At 43.4% G+C, this 22,353-nt stretch overlaps 1 protein-coding gene across 2 annotated transcripts in view; it reads left to right on the plus strand.

The window, feature by feature from the left end:
• The window catches only part of LOC139400870 (sema domain, seven thrombospondin repeats (type 1 and type 1-like), transmembrane domain (TM) and short cytoplasmic domain, (semaphorin) 5Ba), a 185,106-nt gene that overhangs the window by 55,868 nt on the left and 106,885 nt on the right, over positions 1-22,353 (plus strand). For both annotated transcript variants that reach the window (XM_071145456.1, XM_071145457.1), the window contains exon 3: positions 14,107-14,360. In XM_071145456.1, the coding sequence (XP_071001557.1) occupies positions 14,162-14,360 (199 nt within the window). In that variant the 5' untranslated portion in view covers positions 14,107-14,161. The remainder of the gene's footprint in view (positions 1-14,106; positions 14,361-22,353) is intronic.

Below are 22,353 nucleotides of genomic sequence, written 5' to 3' on the forward strand. Positions count from 1 at the left end.
ACCCCTGGTCTATCGGGTCACTGTCCACAGCCTCCTGGACCCCTGGTCTATCGGGTCACTGTCCACAGTCTCCTGGACCCCTGGTCTATTGGGTCACTGTCCACAGCCTCCTGGACCCCTGGTCTATCGGGTCACTGTCCACAGCCTCCTGGACCCCTGGTCTATTGGGTCACTGTCCACAGCAGACACACACTGCATTGCCATCAATACCTCCGATTATTAGCCTCGCTGTAAGAAAATTATGTGTGTGTGTGTGTGTCTGTGCATGTGCGTTCCTGCGTGTGTGTGTGTGTATGTGTGCATCCATCCAGCTGTTTCTCTGTGCATTCATGAGTCTATTCAGGAGTGTGCAGAGTCTTGTTAATCATATCAAGAGTTCTCTTTTGATCTATGCAGCTGTCCTTTTGAAGTCTGTTGTAATCAATTTGCTCATCATTTAAAGTGTCTGGCGGCCCTTGTGTGTGTGTTTTGTTTTGTTTTGTGTCCGCTCCAGTTAATGAGAACAGCACTCCTTCTGTTGTCCTTGAGATAGCAGCTAATTAGGCTGAGCCGTCTCTGCATCATTGGCTCATAATTCCCGCTTCACTCCCATAGAATGCCATGCAGCCCAGTAAAACGGTGTGATAATTCACTGCAATCTGCTGAAATGGTGGTGTATGGTGGATTGCATGGCTCCAAGGAGAGGCTCTGGAGGTTGGTCATGTGTACGTGAGCAAGACAGCCTGTCTGATAGGCTATGACTTTTTTTAAATCGACCAATTCCAAGGCTGTAAGCCGATTCAAAGTAACCCCAACCCACATCTGTTTGTATGAGTATCGCAGCCATCCTGTTGACATCACATGCTCCTGTTATCAGTTCTTTTCAGCTGTGGCATACAACCCTGGCACATCTGTCTCCCATTATGGTGAGGATGGTGACATTCCAACATTTGTCCTTCATTGGTCCATCCCTGCGAGAGAGAGAGAGCAAGAGAGAGAGAGAGCTGACTCGGCCCTCACAGAGGTTCTTTATGAGTTCTCGTCCCGGGCCTGTCTCAGCACTCACGCTCTAAATTCTACCGAGGTTTGTGGACAGGATGGCAGTGAGTTACGACTGCAAGGAAAACCTTAATTCAATGCGCACACACACACACTTGCAGACACACACACAATTATACACTGACTCATACTGACACAGAAACACACACACACACACACCTATCTTTCAGAAAGAACATTGAGTCTAAAATAATCGAGAGAGAGAGAGAGAGAGAGAGAGAGAGAGAAAGCGATCTAGCAAGCAATCGAACAAAAGAGAGAAAGGTGTTGACCTCTCCAACCCTGTTAACAACCTGGGTTTTGTGGGATGGACAATCAGAGGTCGTCACCCCTGGTTACTTGTACTCTTTGTGTTTCCTAGGGAAGAAACTGACCACTGAGAGAGACCTAGATGGAAGCCTATTCAGAATAATTGATGACACAATTTATTTTGATACCATTAATATTTTTTTTATAGAAGTAGAGTAGCACAGCCTATTTTCAATTTTTTTCTCAGAATGGGGTGAATTTTGGAAGTAATCAAACGCAATGGGGACGAGTCAAATGCAAGACAATGCTCTATACTACAGGCTTTGCATTGGAGCTTAGAGATTTGGAAACGGTATGTTGACTCATACTGTGAGAGGCTAATATGGAACACATCAAAGGATTGGCTCAGTGATTCTCAGTGGACTCAGTGGTTCTCAGTGGACTCAGTGATTCTCAGTGGACTCAGTGATTCTCAGTGGACTCAGTGGTTCTCAGTGGACTCAGTGATTCTCAGTGGACTCAGTGATTCTCAGTGGACTTAGTGATTCTCAGTGGACTCAGTGGTTCTCAGTGGACTCAGTGATTCTCAGTGATTCTCAGTGGACTCAGTGATTCTCAGTGGACTCAGTGATTCTCAGTGGACTCAGTGATTCTCAGTGGACTCAGTGATTCTCAGTGGACTCAGTGGTTCTCAGTGGACTCAGTGATACTCAGTGGACTCAGTGATTCTCAGTGGACTCAGTGATTCTCAGTGGACTCAGTGGTTCTCAGTGGACTCAGTGATTCTCAGTGGACTCAGTGATTCTCAGTGGACTCAGTGATTCTCAGTGGACTCAGTGGTTCTCAGTGGACTCAGTGATTCTCAGTGGACTCAGTGATTCTCAGTGGACTCAGTGGTTCTCAGTGGACTCAGTGATTCTCAGTGGACTCAGTGATTCTCAGTGGACTCAGTGGTTCTCAGTGGACTCAGTGGTTCTCAGTGGACTCAGTGGTTCTCAGTGGACTCAGTGGTTCTCAGTGGACTCAGTGATTCTCAGTGGACTCAGTGATTCTCAGTGGACTCAGTGATTCTCAGTGGACTCAGTGGTTCTCAGTGGACTCAGTGATTCTCAGTGGACTCAGTGATTCTCAGTGGACTCAGTGGTTCTCAGTGGACTCAGTGATTCTCAGTGGACTCAGTGATTCTCAGTGGACTCAGTGGTTCTCAGTGGACTCAGTGGTTCTCAGTGGACTCAGTGGTTCTCAGTGGACTCAGTGGTTCTCAGTGGACTCAGTGATTCTCAGTGGACTCAGTGATTCTCAGTGGACTCAGTGATTCTCAGTGGACTCAGTGATTCTCATTGGACTCAGTGGTTCAAGGCAAGTTGTTGAGTTAAGGAGCGGGTCTTTTCCAATTCCAAGTTCCAACAAGGTATTTTAAAAATATCTAGCAGCAGTATCTCCTGTACAGCATAACCTCTTGTTTAACTATTTCATTTAGAAGGTTTTAACCGTTTGTTTAAAACACAACCTGCAAAACCTCCCAAACAAATCAAAACAAGCCCCAGGGTTAAAATTCTCTCAGTGAAGGCTCATAGACTGTGCACAATGAAGAGGTATCAGGTAAACTTGAGATATGCACTTGATGTGGCTTCTCTCTGTGTCCCAAATGGCACCCAAATGGCCCTGGTCAAAAGTAATGCACTATGTAGGGAATATGAGACTGTGAGACTGTCTGCCAACTAATGTCAATAATAGATATTTTGAAGGACAGACACTGTGTGTTATTACAGATCAGACTGGGGTGGAGAGCTCTCTTTTTGTGTGTCTGGGTGTATGTGTCTGGGTGTATGTGTCTCTGCGTGTGTGTGGGGCACACTGACAGGCCCAAAGATTGGAAGATACCCTTTCCCTCCCCTTTCCCTCCCAGATACCCTTTCCCTCCTTCTGACCAACCATACATCACTCTAGACTAGACACAGCATTACTATCTGGAGTCTGATGATACAAACGGTTCTCAAATTATCACTACATGACATGCCATATCAAATCCATTTAGCTGCTCACAGCGCAGTGTGATTGGAGGGCAGTGTGATTGGAGGGCAGTGTGATTGGAGGGCAGTGTGATTGGCGGACAGTGTGATTGGAGCGCAGTGTGATTGGAGCGCAGTGTGATTGGAGGACAGTGTGGTTGGAGGGCAGTGTGATTGGAGGGCAGTGTGATTGGAGGGCAGTGTGATTGGAGGACAGTGTGATTGGAGGGCAGTGTGATTGGAGGGCAGTGTGATTGGAGGGCAGTGTGATTGGAGGACAGTGTGATTGTGATTGGAGGGCAGTGTGATTGGAGGGCAGTGTGATTGGAGGGCAGTGTGATTGGAGGGCAGTGTTATTGGAGGGCAGTGTGATTAGAAGGCAGTGTGATTGGAGGACAGTGTGATTGGAGGGCAGTGTGATTGGAGGGCAGTGTTATTGGAGGGCAGTGTGATTAGAAGGCAGAGTGATTGGAGGACAGTGTGATTGGGGGGCAGTGTGATTGGAGGGCAGTGTGATTAGAAGGCAGTGTGATTGGAGGACAGTGTGATTGGGGGGCAGTGTGATTGGGGGGCAGTGTGATTGGGGGGCAGTGTGATTGGAGGGCAGTGTGATTGGAGGACAGTGTGATTGGAGGACAGTGTGATTGGAGGGCAGTGTGATTAGAAGGCAGTGTGATTGGAGAACAGTGTTATTGGAGGGCAGTGTGATTAGAAGGCAGTGTGATTGGAGGACAGTGTGATTGGAGGGCAGTGTGATTGGGGGGCAGTGTTATTGGAGGGCAGTGTGATTAGAAGGCAGTGTGATTGGAGGACAGTGTGATTGGAGGGCAGTGTGATTGGAGGGCAGTGTGATTAGGGGGCAGTGTTATTGGACGTTAAGGACAGCTCAATAAGTGGCCCTCTCGCCTCAAGCCTTTGTATCCTAATCAAAATTGAATTTCTTCATTGTTGGAGCCTATTTTGACTCTTTGAACTGTGCTTCACGCACCATAATAAAACCCTGGATGTGCTGTAACAAGTTGTTTTGATACAATATAAATCAGGCAACGTTAAGGGGTGCAATCTGCGATTACAATCAGGACTTCTGGAGTCTGTGTGTTGGAGTCTGAGTGGTGCAATGCAAGTTGTTCTCACTCAAAGGCAGTGTCCCAAATGGCACCATATTCCCTATATAGTGCACTACTTTTGACCAGGGCCCATAGGCATAGGTCCCTGGTCAAAATTAGTGCACTATAAGAAATAGGGTTTCATTTGGGATGCAGACAGACTCTGAAGCAGTGCTAGAATACGTAACCACACCAGTCTGGGGAAACTGTAAGAGTGTAATAGGCTCTTCAACACTTGGATTTTCAGATTGGCAGCAAGGCCACTGGGTGCTTTCACTGATGTAGACAGACCGCAAGTGATGATTGCCCTCCCTGAGATTCTACTGGCTGCTGTGTATGAGTACTCACTTCCCAAAAAGACACAGCCCACAGACACACATTCTGTAGCACTACACAAAGACGAAGATATGCACTTTGTACTCTGTGGACTGTTTCCACTCTGGAGAATGCAAAGTGCAGACAGACACACAATCATATTATTTTGTTGTCTGGGGCTTTGTGCCTGGATAGATCACAGTCAAATAAATGACATTCCATATTATTTGATTCAAGCCCGTCACGTCCTGTCAATGCCGTCACTCCCATAGAATTAAAAATAGAATGTTTATTCCTATGTTCAGTCCCAATGCTATTTTCTGTGTCCGAGACTCCGAGGTCAGATGTCATTCAAGCACATTCCTTGGGAAAGCCATTTCTTCTGTTTTAACGGACCTACTCAAGCGTGAGCACGGCGACTCAATAAGAGATTTCTACTACCCTCCCATCACCCTTTTACCAAAAAGGTCATTTTCTATCAGCCCTTCCTCATCTTGTCCCACATTCCTATGGTCTTCCCCAAGTGTGTAGCCTACATATTACCCTCCTCCTGCTCCCCTCCTCTTTGGCTCTAAACGGGCCTCATTGTCCCCCTCCCATCGCCCATTGCCCAGACCCCTATAGGCCATCTCAGAGCAGGCATTAAAAAGATTGGTGAGGTTCAGCTATTGAGTAGAATTAGACATGGTCAATGTAACTGGGACCAAACCCCTTGGGGAGAAAGAGGGATGAGGGAGGAGAGAGGGGGAGGCTGAATAGGGATGAGAATATGGTAGCAGTATGTTTGTTCGTGTGTGTGGAGGGGGAGTGTGGTGCCTCATGACTACTAGTTATTTATGAGTTTAGGTGGTAAAAGACAGCGTGAGTTGAACTTATAATTGGTGAATGTTTTCAGATGCTATAGTGTGGTAATAGTTAGTAGGCTGTAGATATGTCTTCTTACTTCCTAGATTTATCTTGGTGCTATACAGTAGGTTGGTATGCTTTGCGCTCTTGCTGTGTGTGTTTGCTTACCTTAGTTATTTCCCTAAGGGAACAATAAACATGACAAGTGGGAAATTAAGTGTGCAGCATCTAATTTTATTTCCTAAAAAAAACATTTGATTATGTGGGTAATCAAATGGTTTTAATTGAGAAACATGGATATTATGTAGATTTAATTGAGAAATGTGGAAATTAAGTACACTACCGTTCAAAAGTTTGGGGCCACTTAGAAATGTCCTTGCTTTTGAAAGAAAAGCACATGAAAGAAAAGCAGAAGCATTGGCCCCTTTTTTTAATTCAATTTTTCATACCCAAATCTAACTGCCTGTAGCTCAGGCCCTGAAGCAAGGATATGCATTTCCTTGGCACTATTTGAAAATAAACACTTTGAAGTTTGTGGAAATGTGAAAGGAATGTAGGAGAATCTAACACATTAGATTTGGTAATAGATAATACAAAGAAAAAAACAACTGTTTCTTTTGTAATTTTTTGTATCATCATCTTTGAAATGCAAGATAAAAGCCATAATGTATTATTCCAGCCCAGGTGCAATTTAGATATTGGCCACGAGATGGCAGCAGTGTATGTGCAAAGTTTAAGACTGATCCAAGGAACCATTGCATTTCTGTTAAAAATGTTGTATTAAGACTGCCCAAATGTGCCTAATTTGTTTATTAATAACTTTTCATGTTCAAATCTGTGCACTCTCCTCAAACAATATCATGGTATTCTTTCACTGTAACAGCTACTGTAAATTGGACAGTGCAGTTAGATGAACAAGAATTTAAGCTTTCTGCCAACATCAGATATGTCTATGTCCTGGGAAACGTTCTTGTTACTTACAACCTCATGCTAATCACATTAGCCTATGTTAGCTCAACCGTCCTGCAGGGGACCCACCAATCCTGAAGAAGTAAATAACATCAAAATGACTATTGTAGCTGGAGACGGCAGATTTTTTTATGGAATGTCTACATAGGCATACAGAGGCCCATTCTCAGCTACCATCACTCCTGTGTTCCAATGGCACGTCGTGTTAGCTAATCCAAGTTTATCATTTTAAAAGGCTAATTGATCATAAAAAACCCTTTTGCAATTACGTTAGCACAGCTGAAACTGTTGTTCTGATTAAATAAGCAATAAAACTGGCCTTCTAGTTGAGTGTCTGGAGCATTTTTGGGTTCGATTACAGGCTCAAAATGGCCAGAAACAAAGTCCTTTCTTCTGAAACTCGTCAGTCTATTTTTGTTCTGAGAAATGAAGGCTATTCTTTGCGAGAAATTGCTAAGGAATTGAAAACTTGTACAGAGTTGTGTATTATTCCCTTCACAGAACAGCGCAAACTGGATCTAACCAGAATAGAAAGAGGAGTGGGAGGCCCCGGTGCACAACTGAGCAATAGGACAAGTACATTAGAGTGTCTAGTTTGAGAAACAGACGCCTCACAAGTCCTCAACTGGCAGCTTCATTAAATAGCACCCGCAAAGTATATCATTTTAAAATGATTGATCCAACGTTATGTTAGCAACAGTGAAGAGGCGACAATTAAATAGTACCCGCAAAACACCAGTAACGTCAACAGTGAAGAGGCGACACCGGTATGCTGGCCTTCTAGCCAGAGTTGCAAAGAAAAAGCCATATCTCAGACTGGCCAATAACAAGAAAAGATTAAGATGGGTTAAAGAACACAGACGTAGGACAGAGGAACTCTGCCTAGAAGGCCAGCATTCCAGAGTCGCCTCTTCACTGTTGACGTTGAGACTGGTGTTTTGCGGGTACTATTTAATTAGTCTAAAGAAGGCCAGTTGTATTGCTTCTTTAATTAGAACAACAGTTTTCAGCTGTGCTAACATAATTGCAAAAATGTTTTCTAATGATGATCAATCATTTTAAAATGATAAACTTGGATTAGCTAACACAATGTGCCATTGGAACACAGGAGTGATGGTTGCTGATAATGGGCCTCTGTACGCCTATGTCGATATTCCTAAAAAATCTGCCATTTCCAGTTACAATAGTCATTTACAACATTAACAATGTCTACACTGTATTTCTGATAAATTTGATGTTATTTTAATGGACAAAAAAAATTGCTTTTCTTTAAAAAATAAGGACATTTCTAAGTGACCCTAAACTTTTGAACGGTAGTGTAGGTTTAATTGAGAAACGTGGATATTATGAAGGTTTAATTGAGAAACGTGGATATTATGAAGGTTTAATTGAGAAACGTGGATATTATGAAGGTTTAATTGAGAAACGTGATATGATGTAGGTTTAATTGAGAAACGTGATATGATGTAGGTTGAATTGAGAAACGTGGATATTAGATGATTGAGAAACGTGATATTATGTAGGTTTAATTGAGAAACGTGGATATGATGTAGGTTTAATTGAGAAACGTGATGTAGGTTGAATTGAGAAACGTGATATGATGTAGGTTTAATTGAGAAACGTGGATATGATGTAGGTTTAATTGAGAAACGTGATATGATGTAGGTTTAATTGAGAAACGTGGATATTATGAAGGTTTAATTGAGAAATGTGGATATGATGTAGGTTGAATTGAGAAACGTGGATATGATGTAGGTTTAATTGAGAAACGTGATATGATGTAGGTTGAATTGAGAAATGTGGATATGATGTAGGTTGAATTGAGAAACGTGATATGATGTAGGTTTAATTGAGAAACGTGATATGATGTAGGTTTAATTGAGAAACGTGATATGATGTAGGTTTAATTGAGAAACGTGATATGATGTAGGTTGAATTGAGAAACGTGATATGATGTAGGTTGAATTGAGAAACGTGATATGATGTAGGTTTAAAACGTGATATGAGAAACGTGATATGATGTAGGTTTAATTGAGAAACGTGATATGATGTAGGTTTAATTGAGAAACGTGATATGATGTAGGTTTAATTGAGAAACGTGATATGATGTAGGTTGAATTGAGAAACGTGATATGATGTAGGTTGAATTGAGAAACGTGATATGATGTAGGTTGAATTGAGAAACGTGATATGATGTAGGTTTAATTGAGAAACAAGTGCTGTATTTCTTCTGCCACAAATCAGATACCTGGGAGCATCTTCTGATCTGATGAGCTGGTGTTGGTATTCCACTGGTACTAAAGCTAATGTCGAGGTTAGCGTGTTTGTGTGAGCTTGTGGTTGTGTGTGCGTGTATGTTTTTGTGTGTGTGTGTGTGTGTGTGTGTGTACATGTGTGCGCAACAGAAGGCTTAGTGAGAACAGCACATGTTTCATACACTTACTGCTCATGGGGCCTCAATAATACTGTACATCCTCATATAAGATGCTTAACAATCACATCCACTCAGCATAGCTTAAGATCAAATGCATCAAAGAACCCATTGGAGTGGAACCAGTCCTCCATGGAGTCTTTCCCAAAGGAAATTACCAATTTAATTTCGATTAGTTTTTTTCTTGTTATTTTCTTGAAGCGTAAACATCAATAGCTACATCCGTTCATTCGCAGTGAAACACTTTATTTCTCTGATATGGGGTAGGTAGCCTACCTTGTTTTTTATGAACAGCACCAGTGATTGGATGCATCCCAAATGGCACCCCATTCCCTATTTTTCGTCAAAAGTAGTGCACTGCATAGGAAATAGGGTGCCATTTGGGACACAGACATTGTCTTCTCAATGGGCTGGAAGCAATTTAATCAGTGTCCTAATTGATTCAGATGAGATTTGGTTGAAGGACTTTCTATTGAGTTGTAATTAGAAGCAGTCCCCTGGGCAACAGGGTAGAGAGTAGACCCATCACCATCCGGATGAGGGAAGGTGCAGGCATGGGCGCTCAGGGCCCTAAATCATCCGTCTCCGGTATGGCGAAGCAGAATGGAGCCAGGAGAGGAGAGCCAGTGATTCATCCTAAACCTTTATGGCTGGTAGGGAGAGAGAAACTGTCTGACACACCTGCAGGCCCAGCGGCCTTGTGGAATGGGATAAAAGCCCTCTGATATTATTAAAAGACAAGAGTGTTTTGAAGGAGTTTTTATGGCCTCCATTCGTCCGCTCCGCCTCTCCCTTCCTGTCCGTTGCTTTTGTTTGAGTGAAAAGGCAACATTTTGAGTGAGGCTGTTGCGGTAAAAAGGTCTGAAAGACTGGGGGGGGGGTGCACCCCACCCCAAAGATGCACCCCACCCCAACCCCCACACAGCAGAGAAAGAGAATATGAACAAGGTAAAGAAGACAAGCTATAAAGTGTCTCTACTCATAGGCTATTATTCTGTCTCCAGGGCCCTTTGCCTGCTATTGCACCATCCAAGCTACGCAACTATTTACATTTCATGGCATTAATCAGACTTTACTCTCTCTCACCTTGCTTTTAGATACGCAGTATGTGGGTATCACTTAGTGGGTAGGGAAAACATATTTAGCATTTTGGTCTAGAAGATGTACCTCCCTCACTTTTGATGCTTTTCCTATGAGGGTATTTTCATGGCCTACATTACATCATCAATCTCTGAGCTGCTCTTTCTCTCTTCAGAACGTTTTCTCTGATGTGTCTTGACACACGCTGTGGGCTCAGTGCAAACACTCTACTCTACCTGGCCCCATCTACTTCAGACCTTGTTCAATATATTCACTGTTACCATAGCTACAGGATGGCATCCAATGTCAGTGAGTGAGCTGAGAGACAATATGAAATCAGAGCTATCTCAATGACTGAACCTCCCACCTCCTGTGTGTGTGTGTGTGTGTGTGTGTGTGTGTGTGTGTGTGTGTGTGTGTGTGTGTGTGTGTGTGTGTGTGTGTGTGTGTGTGTGTGTGTGTGTGTGTGTGTGTGTGTGTGTGTGTGTGTGTGTGTGTGTGTGTGTGTGCGTGCGTGCGTGCATGCGTGTGTGTGTGCATATGTGTGTGCATATGTGTGTGTATGTGTGTGTGTGTGCATATGTGTGTATCTCAGGGACTGTACCTCCTGCTTCCAACAGTAGTCACTCTGCTCGATTGAGGGCTATTGACAGGGGACGTGTCTGGGCATTCATTAGTCAAAACCCCTGGAATTTCCCCTCTAAGCCATGATGAGCACACTGTCCACAGTCCATGGATAATTTACTGACTGACTCCTTCTCCCAGCCAGGCAGTCTGTTATGTGTTTGTGTGTGTGTGTGTGTGTGTGTGTGTGTGTGTGTGTGTGTGTGTGTGTGTGTGTGTGTGTGTGTGTGTGTGTGTGTGTGTGTGTGTGTGTGTGTGTGTGTGTGTGTGTGTGTGTGTGTGTGTGTGTGTGTGTGTGTGTGTGTGTGTCAAAGACAAGTGTAGCTGTGGGTTGGATTCACAAGTGGGATGTAAAAGCTGTTGGATAGACAGCTGACAGAACTGACAGAAGTACCTGTGTCACAGAGAATCGACCGCCTTGGTTTCAACTTGGCAAGTAGTGTTCAAGCAGGAGAACAACAGAGAGGGTCTGTCCTACACTCTTAGACCAAAGATGTTATCTAGAACCTAAAAGTTTTTTGGGGCTGTCCCCATAAGATAACCCTTTGAAGAACAATGTTTGGTTCCAGGCAGAACCTATTTGGTTCCAGGTATAATTGTTTTTTCACAGAGGGTTCTACATGGAACCCAAAAGGGTTTGTCTCCCTATGGGGACAGCCGAAGAACCCTTCTGGAACCTTTTTTTCTTAGAGTGTAGTGGGCCTCTTTGATTGTCCTTGCTAAAGGAGCAGTGGTGGACACACTCACCCAGGCACACACACGCTTGGTGCCAGGCCTGCCTGCTTGCTGTGACTCAGAGGGGACTGTGACCAGCTGTTCAAGGCTTTAATTCTCCAGTTTTGTGAGTTAGACATGTGTGCGTACTTGTGTGTGATTTGATGATGTGTGTATGTAGACTGATGAAACCACATCTGTCCACCCAAAGTGCCAGTGGAGCCTAGTCTACCCACTCACACCTCCACCTGCTGTTAGCGTTTACCCATGGGTCTAGTTGACTGTGTCTGTGCCAAGACCAGCACTGCTCTATGGGTGGTAGACCTGCTGCTGGCCCTCCTGGTCTTCTCTCTCTACACCAGCCAAGCACTATTTTAATTAACACCAGTTGTATTTTAGTGTAGGGACTACCTTTAAGTTTGAATATACTTTACATAGCAGTGTATCTAACAGTAGTGTTTTCCTTTCACGCAGATTCACTGCATACTTTTCACCGCAAATGATGTTCTAGCTAGGGTTGACATGAGGAATATTGCACCAAGTAACCCATCCCTTCTTGAAACTGTTTTCCGTGAAAACGCGCGGAATGCTGTATGCTTAGGGCTTTTCGATGTATGTCTAGTGGCACTTCTGTGTTCCTTGGCATCTACCCTGAGCCTGTTGTGTTGACTGTTACTGTATTGTAATGACAAACACCCGAGCAGCTCATGTGCATTTGCCTAATTAGTTACCAGCTGTAGTGAGAGGGAGTGGGTTAATGGATTGTGGGCAATAAGGTTGATTTTAAACTCAACCAACCTAGTAATGTGTTATTGATCGGTCCATTTAAAGGAATACTATTACAAGGAGACCTAACCCTGTGAATGTGAGAGCAGGAAGTAAGTTATTAACCTACTTTACTGGTATTACGTGCCACAATGGTAACATTGTAAGAAGGCTCAAGGGTGGGTGATGATGGACTACAGGTTTCAGCCAGGCTGTATTCCCTTGTATATTATGTCTGCAGGAAATTACATTTACTACGAAGGAGGAAGTGGAGAATTGTGTGGTACTGTTCAAGGCTGCTTAACACGGTTTATTCTGGAGTGGCTGAACTGAAAAGCACTGAGAAAAAAATATCTTGATTCGACGTACAATAATGTTGTTGAGCAAACTCACAACAAAATGTTTATGTCTGAAAATGTTGTCCAGCAAATTCACAATCCTATTGCAGCGGGTTACCTTACAATTGTATGTTGAATCGACTTTTTCGTTTTTTTACTGTGTGGCTGAAGGAAAAGACTATGTGCTTAACCCGACCTGGAGCCAGCGAAGTGCAGCCAAATGTAAAGTTTATACATGAAGGCAAAAAGGCGCAACTATCACTCTTCAAGTTAAAACGTTCGGCCAGTAGGTCAAAACATGAATGCTTTTATCTTAAATAAATGACATTTTAAGAATGAGAGCTCATGTGAACTGAGATTGCAGCAATACCTAGGCAATTTAAGTACTTTGAGAGGTGTTGGGATGAAATGATGACTAAGATATTTCAGCTCTTCATGTGCTTTATCTACTCAAAATAATTAGTTTAAAACATTGTTTTCAGTAGAGGGATCTCTCTAGAGAATAGCTGAAGAGTGTTTTTCTTGTGTTAAGCTCATTTCTATGAGCCATAGATTTGAAGCTCACAGTGTTCTGGTACATTAACTCATGGTAACTTGCACCCCATTGAACAATCCACTACCCTTTCATTCAATTTTCTGATTTTAATCAGCCGTTAAATTAACTTCTGAGGTTTAATTGCGTATTTTGAACGATTATGGTGAGGTCAGGGGTTAGGTACTTCACAGACATGGCTCCTCAGTGTTTAAGTGTCTCTGTTTGCAATTTTCTCTCCTCACTCTCTCACCTGTCTCTTTGTTTTTCACCTTGTTTCATATTCATATACACCACCGTTCAAAAGTTTGGGGTCACTTAGAAATGTCCTTGTTTTTGAAAGAAAAGCTAAATTTTTGTCCATTAAAATAACGTCAAATTGATCAGAAATACAGTGTAGACACTGTTAATGTTGTAAATGACTATTGTAGTTGGAAACGGCAGATTTTTTAGGAATATCAACATAGGCGTACAGAGGCCCATTATCAGCAACCATCACTCCTGTGTTCCAATGACACGTTGTGTTAGCTAATACAAGCTGCAAAGAAAAGTTGGAGTTTGAAAGAAAAAGCCTTATCTCAGACTGGCCAATAAAAAGAAAAGATTTAGATGGGCAAAAGAACACAGACACTGGACAGAGGAACTCTGCCTAGAAGGCCAGCATACCGGAGTCACAGTTGACATTGAGACTGGTGTTTTGTGGGTACTATTTAATGAAGCTGCCAGTTGAGGACTTGTGAGGCGTCTGTTTCTCAAACTAGACACTCTAATGTACTTGTCCTCTTGCTCAGTTGTGCACCGGGGCCTCCCACTCCTCTTTCTATTCTGGTTAGAGCCAGTTTGCGCTGTTCTGTGAAGGGAGTAGTACACAGCGTTGTACGAGATCTTCAGTTCCTTGGTAATTTATCACATGGAAAAGCCTTGATTACTCAGAACAAGAGTAGACTGACGAGTTTCAGAAGAAACACCAGTCTCCGGGATTGTACTTATGTGTCAGGAGCCAGAGGTGTTATCATGCAACCACAGACTCTTTGCAACACATCTTCTTTTTCAAACTATCTCTCTTTCTTCCCTTCTTTTCTCACAGTTGTATCCCAGAGGCCCACCTTGGCAGTTAGAGGAAAGGCTCCGCCCCCATCACCATGACAGCAGCGTTGCCACGGAACGCTGCCCCCCTGTCTGTGCCTGGCCTGTTGCTCCTCCCCCTGCTTCTGCTGCCCCTCCCCATCGCACTGTCCCAGAAACCCATGCTGCCTTCCCCACCCGCCCCCACGCCCGCCCCCCAGTACCTATCCCGGCCGGAGTGTACCCGGAGAGAACACCCTGTGGTCACCTTCCAAGGTAAGTCTTAATATACTGTACACTGTACACACCCTCCTGATTGGACAGAGCCATTCACGAGGCCCTTCCTCTAACGAATGTATGCAAACTTGATTATTTACAGTAGACTTAAACCCATTTTATTACTCGACATAACATTGGTCTTAGATACCCCATTTATAACACTCTCAATCCTTTCACCTCTATAATGCATAGTTTCATGACCTGAAGGCTCTTCTTGAACCAGTTTGGATGAAATTGTTTGACCTAAGAATGTTTTGCCAAAGGGATCCGTGTGAAACTGTACATCTATTATGATTAAATCAGTGAAGAGAATGACTGAACAGACTACCAGCCTAACAGGTTACAGGGAGGAGCAGCCCTTGGTACAGACAAGCGCTATAGCCATCTCTCATATCACGCTATACAGCAGGGGTCTCCAACCTTTTCTGGCAGGAGAGCTACTTAAAAAAGATTAAACATATCGCGAGCGACATTTTTTTTTTATAGCTTTCAAATAGGCACATTATTCTCTTCTCCTCTACCCTGAAACTCTTCACCGGGTCCTTGGTGTACAAGAGATGTGTTTTACGTCAATATACTGTACCTAGTAAGATAGTGGTTAATAAACAATATTTTGGCATGACAGCCCCATAGAATTATCTTTTCTATTTTCCCAAATTCTGTTTGTTTTTTCCTGGTTTGGGATTTTTTTCAGTTTTTTACTCTTAATATTAAAATTATTCATAAAGACACAACGGATGTGGATGTTCAGAGTCGATGTCAATGCTTAAATCACATCAGAAGACCGTTTTTGAGGCCTGGAAAAAAAAGTAATTCAGATTATTTTTGGTGTACTTCCCCTTTAATTGCACATTTAGCAAGAGAAGAAATGTGTCTATCTAGCGATGTTTCTGCTGTTAGGCCTACTGCTGCAGCACATGTCATGACAGTTTGCAAAACAATGGCAACACAATTGATACAAATAATCATGATATAGTTCTGTCAGGTAAGCCTATTTTGTATTTAACAGTTAACATTTAATTGCAAAGGTTTTTGGGGAAAGTATTTCTGTCTACCCACAAGACGGCTATCATTAGCATCGACAACAGACGAGGGCAATATTGCTGGAAATTAATTGGCTGTTTAAACCAATAGTAGGTAGCCAGGGGTTGGATAATGTCAATGTGGCTTTGATTGGATAGTAGCCAGGCGCCTTATGTTTACGACAGTTTGCAATGGAATACATGAAAAAATGCACATACTTTCGGGAATTGATTGGCGAGCTACTCATAAGTGGGCTGCGAGCTACTGATAGCTTGTGATCCACCTGTTGGAGAACCCTGCTATACAGAGAGAAACAGAGATGCTTTATGTTGGTGCCAGCACCGTTTGACAAACATACCAGTAGACAAGGAGATAAACACTTTTCATTTCAATCTTTCTGGCTGCCAGCTTCAATAATTCCACATGTTGGTTGGTTTACACACACTCAAATGCACATACACACATAACAGAGACAGAGAGAACATTGTGTACAGGGATACCCCTTTATCTTCTCTGTTCATCTATGCAGTGGGTTAAGAAACAAGGTGTTCTCCATAGTGAGAACTAGACATGCAGAGTGAAGGAGGGAGGATAACACTCAAATGGCTGTTTATTTCAGGAGAAGGTGTTTTTGTTAACCTTTCCAAGGGACATGAATAGATAGATTGGTCAAATAAATTCCGTTCAGTGTGTGGAAAGAAAGACGGAAATAAATAGTGAAGTGAGAGCTAGAGGTTTTACTTATTATTGGAAATATGCCCAAACCTCTCTAAAATCGATGGGTCATATGAACGTTTCCTGGGGCCCCTATAGCCTGCTTTTTATTGCAGTGCAGCATTATCACCTGAAATGATCTTCTTTCAGGGGCCAGTTTATTAAAGTGATCATGAGGTTGACTGGGGTCCAGGTGGAGGGCTGGAAGCCAAGGAGGACTATTTTTTTCTTCAAATTATTCCATTTTCCATTTACAGGTTCAGATTTGAATGAATCAGTAGAAAAGAGCAGGGGATATCGTTAAGACTTTTCAATGTCACCGTTTCAGCACAAGGCCATTCTCAAGACCTATTCAGTATCTCTAATGGTAAGTTACCTGGATCAAAAATATCCTTTCACTCAGCTCCATTCATACCTACCTACCTTTAGTGTGCTTACAGCTACCAGATAATCCTTAGACTGATGTCAGTGCTGCCTACTGCACATCAAAGGCATACTTCACCCACTTTAGGATGACTCTCACAGATGGAGAGCAGACGGCCCATTTGCTTTGCATAGGTGGCAGTATAACCCTTTATGTGGGGGAAGCAGCTATAGAAATGCCGGAACAATGAAGGTGTCAGGCTAAACCTGAGATTAGTCCCAGTGATTGATGAACGTTTTATCGCAGGGTGGTGGAGCGGTCACTGAGACAAGTCACCTTGTGGAGGGGTGGGGTGGGTTGCACACAGGATGGGGGCCCTTTTAATCTGGCTGGGGTGATGTGTGTGTGTGTGTGTGTGTGTGTGTCTGAGCAGGGAGAAGGGATCAGGATCAGGGGCATCTTCTTGGCCTTTCTAGCCTCTGAAGCTGGTGCACTTCACTGGAGCATGGTGTTCCATCCTCATTTAGGGGCCCCTTCCCCATCCTCTTAAGATGTTTCTGGTGGCAGTGTGTTAACCGCCAAACCGTGGAGGCCCCTCTTCTTTGAAAAGGCTTAAACACCAAAACGGATCTCATGCCAAAAAAAGTCCCCTGACTGGCAGTGAGGCCCCTGACTGTATAACTTAGAGTAAAGGTAACAGTCACCGTGCGCTATTGCTGTTGAAGGACTGGACAGGTCACTGAGTTTGTCCCAGTTGTTGTTGACAAACGCGATTGTGATCATTATCATACTCAAGGTGTTGGAGAGAGAAACTGTAAAAGGCTCTCTGTCATTATCATCCTCTTTGTCACCTCTGTCCCAGTGGCCAGTATCACATCTCACATCTATCCATCAAATGAGGCCAGTAGGAGAGATAATCTAGCACGGTAAGAGGTGGTGCCAGAGTATCACCTCAGAATCATCTCCTCTCACATTCCATCCAGAGATCTGAGGCACGGAACCTCCATTCCTCCACCCTGGAGATGCCAAGTAGCCTAATCTCTCCTCTGAGCCTCCCAGTGATAGCCTGGTCCCAGATCAGATTGTGCTGTCTTGCTAACTTCTATGGTCATTGTCATTCCATGACCATAGGAGTTGGCTATACAGCACAAACAGATCGTAGGTTATTGCTTTCATCATTAATCTTGTTCTGGAGGCAGCTCTGCAGAGTGGTCACTAGCTGGCACAGCCACAAAGTCATAATTTCTGATTTTAAACCAAACCATAACCGTAGCCAACTGTTTTCACTAATTCCTAACCCTAACCTTAAATTAAAAAGCTAATGTTTGTTTTCAGGAATTTTTACAATTTTTACAATGTAGCCAATTATGACTTTACAGCTGGCACAACTAGTGGAAATAGCACAGCACAGAGTTGTCTGTATTTTCAGCCTGCTGTCATGATGATTCCACTGGGGTTGTGTGTGAATAGGGAAGAGGAAGAAGAGGCATTTTAGTTGAAAATTGCACATTTTCCTCTCAGAATTGTCACTCTTAAAGCCAGTTCACCTGCTTCGTGAACTCAGTGACACAAGTTGCAGAGCCATCTTCTTCTTGTCTCTTTCCTCTCCTCTTTTCTCCCTCGCCTCCATCTCTGCCTACCTCCTCTTCTCTCCTCTTTCCCTTCCTCTCCTTCTCTCCTCTTTCCCCTCCTCTCCTCATCTCTCAACCCGAAGCTGCTGTAATAGGCAGTGGATTGTTTAGTCTTCTCCGGCAGGATTGTCTAGCTATCTGTTCTTGGCTGGATAATGACGCTGTCGTTTAAGCCGTGTCACTGTCCGAAGGGCCTCTTGAGATCTTGAGAGAGAGTGAAAGAGTGCAAGAGAGAGCAAGAGGAAGAGAGAGATGGTAAAAATTCTCTGTGCTGTGATAACGGATAGAAAAGGGAGGTGTGAAAGTTTGAGCCCCCAGTGTGTGATTTGACTGGTCCTGTGATGGATCCATCAGTCATTGTGTTGAATGGTCCTCCAACACTTCAGTTCTCCTCAGACTGTTGTTAGCAGGCTGCTAGTGGGGATGCTGCTGGGGCTTCATGGTCACTTCTGATTGGCTATCTCACTCAGAGCCTGGGGAAGGAGGAAAATAATGGATGGAGGGAAAGAGTTGGACTTTATTGGCACTTCAGTTGAGTTAAAGGGAGCGGTATTCTCTCTCTCTCTCTCTCTTTCTCTCTCGTTGTCTCTCTTTGTCGCAGAAAATGAGTCATAGTGGTACCTGCTCTGTGAGCCTCACTCTTGTCCTCAAACACACACCCTCTCCCACCTTTTCAAAGAAACAGGAGTAATGCTCCTCACCAGACCCCTTTGCCAAATTTCTAGCTGTCCTGGATGTTTTCGGAAAAGACACCTCGTTTAAAATTTCTGCCTGGCTGGCTGCTTGACATGCCGATTACCCCCCCTGGTTCTGAGTGTGTCCATCCATACCCCAGCGTAGTGTATGTGTGTCCAGCCCAGCCTCGCCCCAGCCCTCTCTGGAGTGGCCCCGGCCTCCATTATCACTGCTCACTCTGGAGGAGGGATGTGCTTCACTGAGGCATAGTAGCACTCACACACGGGAGAGAGAGAGAGAGGAGAATGGAAGATCATCTGGCAGGAAGCATCTGAATACTTCAGGCTGTGACACACCCACTTGGCCTTTTACCTGAGTTGGGCATGGTCCATGCTGTCTATTAGCATTGTTTGTCTGGGACATTTGGATCATTGTTATTTCATGCAACAGATGCTGTGGCTTTCCTGATACACCACTGTTCATTGAATCTGCCAAAAAGGATGCTTTCTCAGCCCTACCATGTTAGTAGTACTTAGTATGTGCTGAAAATGTCAATTTACTCAATGATACAGTGGGGCAAAAAAGTATTTAGTCAGCCACCAATTGTGCAAGTTCTCCCACTTAAAAAGATGAGAGGCCTGTAATTTTCATCATAGGTACACTTCAACTATGACAGACAAAATGAGAAAAAAAATCCAGAAAATCACATTGTAGGATTTTTAATGAATTTATTTGCAAATTATGGTGGAAAATAAGTATTTGGTCAATAACAGAAGTTTATCTCTACTTTGTTATATACCATTTGTTGGCAATGACAGAGGTCAAACGTTTTCTGTAAGTCTTCACAAGGTTTTCACACACTGTTGCTGGTATTTTGGCCCATTCCTCCATGCAGATCTCCTCTAGAGCAGTGATGTTTTGGAGCTGTTGCTGGGCAACACGGACTTTCAACTCCCTCCAAAGATTTTCTATGGGGTTGAGATCTGGAGACTGACTAGGCCACTCCAGGACCTTGAAATGCTTCTTACGAAGCCACTCCTTCGTTGCCCGGGCGGTGTGTTTGGGATCATTGTCATGCTGAAAGACCCAGCCACGTTTCATCTTCAATGCACTTGCTGATGGAAGGAGGTTTTCACTCAAAATCTCACGATACATGGCCCCATTCATTCTTTCCTTTACACGGATCAGTCGTCCTGGTCCCTTTGCAGAAAAACAGCCCCAAAGCATGATGTTTCCACTCCCATGCTTCACAGTAGGTATGGTGTTCTTTGGATGCAACTCAGCATTCTTTGTCCTCCAATCACCACGAGTTGAGTTTTTACCAAACAGTTCTATTTTGGTTTCATCTGACCATATGACATTCTCCCAATCTTCTTCTGGATCATTCAAATGCAAACTTCAGACGGGCCTGGACATGTACTGGCTTAAGCAGGGGGACACGTCTGGCACTGCAGGATTTGGGTCCCTGGCGGCGTAGTGTGTTACTGATGGTAGGCTTTGTTACTTTGGTCCCAGCTCTCTGCAGGTCATTCACTAGGTCCCCCCGTGTGGTTCTGGGATTTTTGCTCACCGTTCTAGTGATCATTTTGACCCCACTGGGTGAGATCTTGCGTGGAGCCCCAGATCGAGGGAGATTATCAGTGGACTTGTATGTCTTCCATTTCCTTATAATTGCTCCCACAGTTGATTTCTTCAAACCAAGCTGCTTACCTATTGCAGATTCAGTCTTCCCAGCCCGGTGCAGGTCTACAATTTTGTTTCTGGTGTCCTTTGACAGCTCTTTGGTCTTGGCCATAGTGGAGTTTGGAGTGTGACTGTTTGAGGTTGTGGACAGGTGTCTTTTATACTGATAACAAGTTCAAACAGGTGCCATTAATACAGGTAACGAGTGTGTGAGAGCCAGAAATCTTGCTTGTTTGTAGGTGACCAAATACTTATTTTCCACCATAATTTGCAAATAAATTCATTAAAAATCCTACAATGTGATTTTCTGGATTTCTTTTCTCATTTTGTATGTCATAGTTGAAGTGTACCTATGATGAAAGTTACAGGCCTCTCTCATCTTTTTAAGTGGGAGAACTTGCACAATTGGTGGCTGACTAAATACTTTTTTGCCCCACTGTATATACATAATCTGTGAAATACAGTAGAATTAGCATAAACAACACCTTGCTATCTAACAGTTATATTGTCTGCAGGGTAACTATTTCACTTGTTTGCATCTGTAATGACAGACAGGTGCCTTCAACACAATGTGTCATTCATACCTCATTAACTAGTTAGCCCCTGAGGTGAGCAATCAACACCATGCTCAATTCACGTACGAATGAGAAAAAGCATTTCTCACATTTGTTTTCTATTTCTGATGGAAATGTAATGTAATTAAAGTTCTGCCCCCAGAAGCCAAACTGTAACATAAGGCTCCAAAAAACATTTACTGCAAATAAATAGTTTTGGTTTCCAAGGTTATCGGACCGACCCCAAGGTCAACTGCCAGTGGTTTGTTATGGTTTGGGATTTGAAAGTCAACAAAAGGCATTAACATACTGACGATAGAGGCCTACGCAGAACTGAGAGAAAACATAATCTCTCTCATTCTAATTAAACTGGTGATTTGAATACTGAAATAAAGAGTTGTCTATAATCTCCCATTAGATATTAATTCAAAAGCTTTGCACTCTGTTTTGCAATGGGGCCCTACCAGGCCCTGTCTTTCTGAAGGATATCTGGGGTCACACTCACACAACAGCCATCGCAGAGTAGACCTCCTAGACTAGATAGGACTGATCATCAGGATCAACAAATTGCATGACTCTTAAACTCTGTTTCCATCATAACCCTGATGCCCAGCAAATCTGATATTAGCCAATTCAACAAGCTACCCAAAACACTACTGGATTAGGTAAAGGAAGATTGTGGTGGCAGAATGATGATGTCTGTCTATCGGGCTGTCCATTCATGTTGTTTTAGTGTATAAACTACAGGGATTCCATCAGATTGCATGAGATGAACGGATCTGGAATACGCTCGAGAGAGAGTTTGAGTTTCCTTTCCCTCAACTGTCTGTCTAATTCTGCAATTACTGAGAACAAATTTGGTGGGCTTTCCAAGCTGCCTTTGTGGCTGCCAAGCCCTCTTGTGTATACCTAGTATATTTGCGGCGAGACAGAGACACTACTTCTTATTCAATAGAGGCTGTCTTTCTGTTTAAAAAAAGCAGTGAGTCTTTTTTAATTCTGTCAATGTGGGTATATAAAGGTTAGGATTCATGTCCCCTCGAGTGTCTAAGGCAGTGTCCACTCCCGCCAGCTCTGGTGGCTAATGCATTAATCTGTCACTCCACAGAACAGTGAAAAAAATGTAATAATCATCCATCAACTGCAGATCCAGGCCAGGGGCGTCTATTGGGGTGGAGGGCTTTCATATTTATCTCTCTTAATTGTTCTCTCTGTCGTGTGTGTGTGTGTGTGTGTGTGATGGATTGCCCGACAGACTTTATGAGGTGAAGGGAGCTGGCCACCTATGTAAGACCATTTGTTAGCATGGAGATGAATGTCTGTCAAGATAGAAAGGCTTTTACTGT

This window comes from Oncorhynchus clarkii, chromosome 3 (genome assembly GCF_045791955.1).
Source record: "Oncorhynchus clarkii lewisi isolate Uvic-CL-2024 chromosome 3, UVic_Ocla_1.0, whole genome shotgun sequence".
Classification (NCBI taxonomy): domain Eukaryota; kingdom Metazoa; phylum Chordata; class Actinopteri; order Salmoniformes; family Salmonidae; genus Oncorhynchus; species Oncorhynchus clarkii.